This window comes from Rhineura floridana, chromosome 12 (genome assembly GCF_030035675.1).
Source record: "Rhineura floridana isolate rRhiFlo1 chromosome 12, rRhiFlo1.hap2, whole genome shotgun sequence".
NCBI lineage: Eukaryota > Metazoa > Chordata > Lepidosauria > Squamata > Rhineuridae > Rhineura > Rhineura floridana.
In genome coordinates this window covers 3,251,130-3,253,752 of record NC_084491.1, presented here as the reverse complement: position 1 = coordinate 3,253,752, position 2,623 = coordinate 3,251,130, and the positions used below count along the sequence as shown (strand labels likewise).

At 49.5% G+C, this 2,623-nt stretch overlaps 1 protein-coding gene across 1 annotated transcript; it reads left to right on the top strand.

Moving 5' to 3' along the window:
- Positions 1 to 269: 269 nt before the first annotated feature.
- LOC133368744 (integumentary mucin C.1-like) lies at positions 270 to 944 on the top strand (the record flags this gene model as incomplete). Its single annotated transcript, XM_061593359.1, has 2 exons — positions 270 to 383; positions 654 to 944. Coding segments are annotated over 2 exons (405 nt in total), but the record flags the coding sequence as incomplete, so codon positions are not given.
- Positions 945 to 2,623: the final 1,679 nt, after the last annotated feature.

Genomic DNA, 2,623 nt, shown 5'->3' with positions numbered 1-2,623 from the left:
GGGTATTTTCAATTTAACAAGTGAAAAATCCACACTGGCTATAGTATACAGCCACTCTCGTGGCCGTATAATAAATTAGATGGTGTTCTGCATATCAGTGTGCTGCCAAAGTCTTCTGTGACTGAATGCGGGTTCATGTTGTTTTATAGTCCTGTTTTTAAGGGAAGGTACATTTGCCTTTTTTTCTTTAAGGATGTTGTAAGTTGCTTGGAGACCTTTGGGTAACAACCACCACCACAACAACAACCACAACAACCACAACCACAACAATAAACACAACAATAACCACAGCAACAACCACAACCACCACAACCACCACAACCACCACAACCACCACAACCACAACCGCAACCACAACCGCAACCACAACCGCAACCACAACCGTAACCACAACCGCAACCACAACCATATCCACAACCACAACCACAACCACCACAACCACCACCACAACCACCACAACCACCACCACCACAACCACCACCACCACCACCACCACCACCACCACCACCACCACCACCACCACCACCACCACCACCACCACCACCACCACCACCACCACCACCACCACCACCACAACCACCACCACAACCACCACCACAACCACCACCACAACCACAACCACCACCACAACCACCACCACAACCACCACCACCACCACCACCACCACCACCACCACCACAACCACCACAACCACCACCACCACCAACACCACCACCACCACCACCACCACCACCACCACCACCACAACCACCACCACTACCACCACCACCACCACCACCACCACCACCACCACCACCAACACCACCACCACCACCACCACCACAACCACCACAACCACCAACACCACCACCACCACCACAACCACAACCACAATAACAACCACAACCACAACCACAACCACAACCACAACCGCAACCACAACCACCACCACAACCACCACAACCACGAACCACAACCACAACCACCACCACCACAACCACCACCACCACCACCACCACAACCACCACCACCACAACCACCACCACAACCACCACCACAACCACCACAACCACTACCACTACCACAACCACAACCACAAACACCACAACCACCACAACCACAACAAAAACCACCACAACCACCACAACCACCACAACCACCACCACCACCACAACCACCACCACAACCACCACCACAACCACCACCACCACCACCACCACCACAACCACCACAACCACCACAACCACCACAACCACCACAACCACCACAACCACCACAACCACAACCACCACAACCACCACAACCACCACAACCACCACAACCACCACAACCACCACCACCACCAACACCACCAACACCACCAACACCACCAACACCACCAACACCACCAACACCACCAACACCACCAACACCACCAACACCACCAACACCACCAATACCACCAACACCAACACCAACACCACCAACACTTTTAATAATAAAATGAAATTGCTGCCATCGTTCCAGGCAGACCAGCCAAGCAGGTCTGGGAACTGCATCTTTGAATCACAAGATTAGAATGGGAAGATGCCAGGACTCCAACTGCAGAGCTGAGGACCTACCTCCAGGAACCTCCACGCACACGTAGGTGTTAGGAGCGACATCCCCTGCTCAGGCCCCCAGATGTGAATGGCTCCATCATGGGCAGTATGAATCATCCTTGAGACCATTCTTCCTTAGGGAATGACCAGAGGCTGAGGAGGGGGGCATAGTCTGGGAAGACCAGATGCTGAAGCTAAGCAGAGGTCAGCAATCTGAAGGAGGGACCACTTGCCCTCAGATATATATGTATGTTTGGGGAGGGTAAAAAGCGAGGAGGATCTGCTCTCTCTCGGCTTCTCTAGAGCAGGGGCTTCTAGAAACTCATGGGATTGCCCAGATGGGCACTGATCTCCTGAGGAAAAACAGAAGCCCATATTTGTTGTATGAGGAGAAGATGCCATGGCCAACCCAGAGACCTACCGTTGTCCATTGGAGCCCCCATTGTGACTTGTCCTGGAAAGGCCTGGAAAGAGAGTCTCCCCATTATTTCTGAAAGAGCATGATATGATTCCCCAGCACTCCATCAAGCCCTCCTTTCCTTCACCTCTGTAGTCCCAAAGCAGCTCCTCTTTGTTACAGAGGTCCCAGAGGAAGGAGGAGGAGTCTGGAAGGTTTTTTCCTGGAAAGGTTTGAACTGCAAAAACATTTCCAATGCAAAGTCAGAGAATTTGCATTGGAAAATCTTCAGGTTGCCCTGGAAATTTTTATGATGAGTTTAATTTAGTAAACAAAGCAAAAACTTTGAAACTGCCAAGTTTCCCTAATATTGCTTTGTAATCATCCATTCTATTATTAGTAATTAATATATGAAATGGAACATTTTCCATGGAAAAAACATAACATTGGAAAATCTTCTGGCCCCCCTCACTGATTGGACTACAAATCCCAGTATTTGCATCAAGCCCACTGAGACCCCCCAGCTCCTAAAACCTGCATTTTCCACAAATTTCATCCAATAATACCAAAGAAAAGTTAAATACTTAAAAAAAAACTATAAAAGGTGTCTGATACAAAAATGTCTGCATCTGTTGTTCTGTAATTTAACAGGCCCTATTCACTAAGG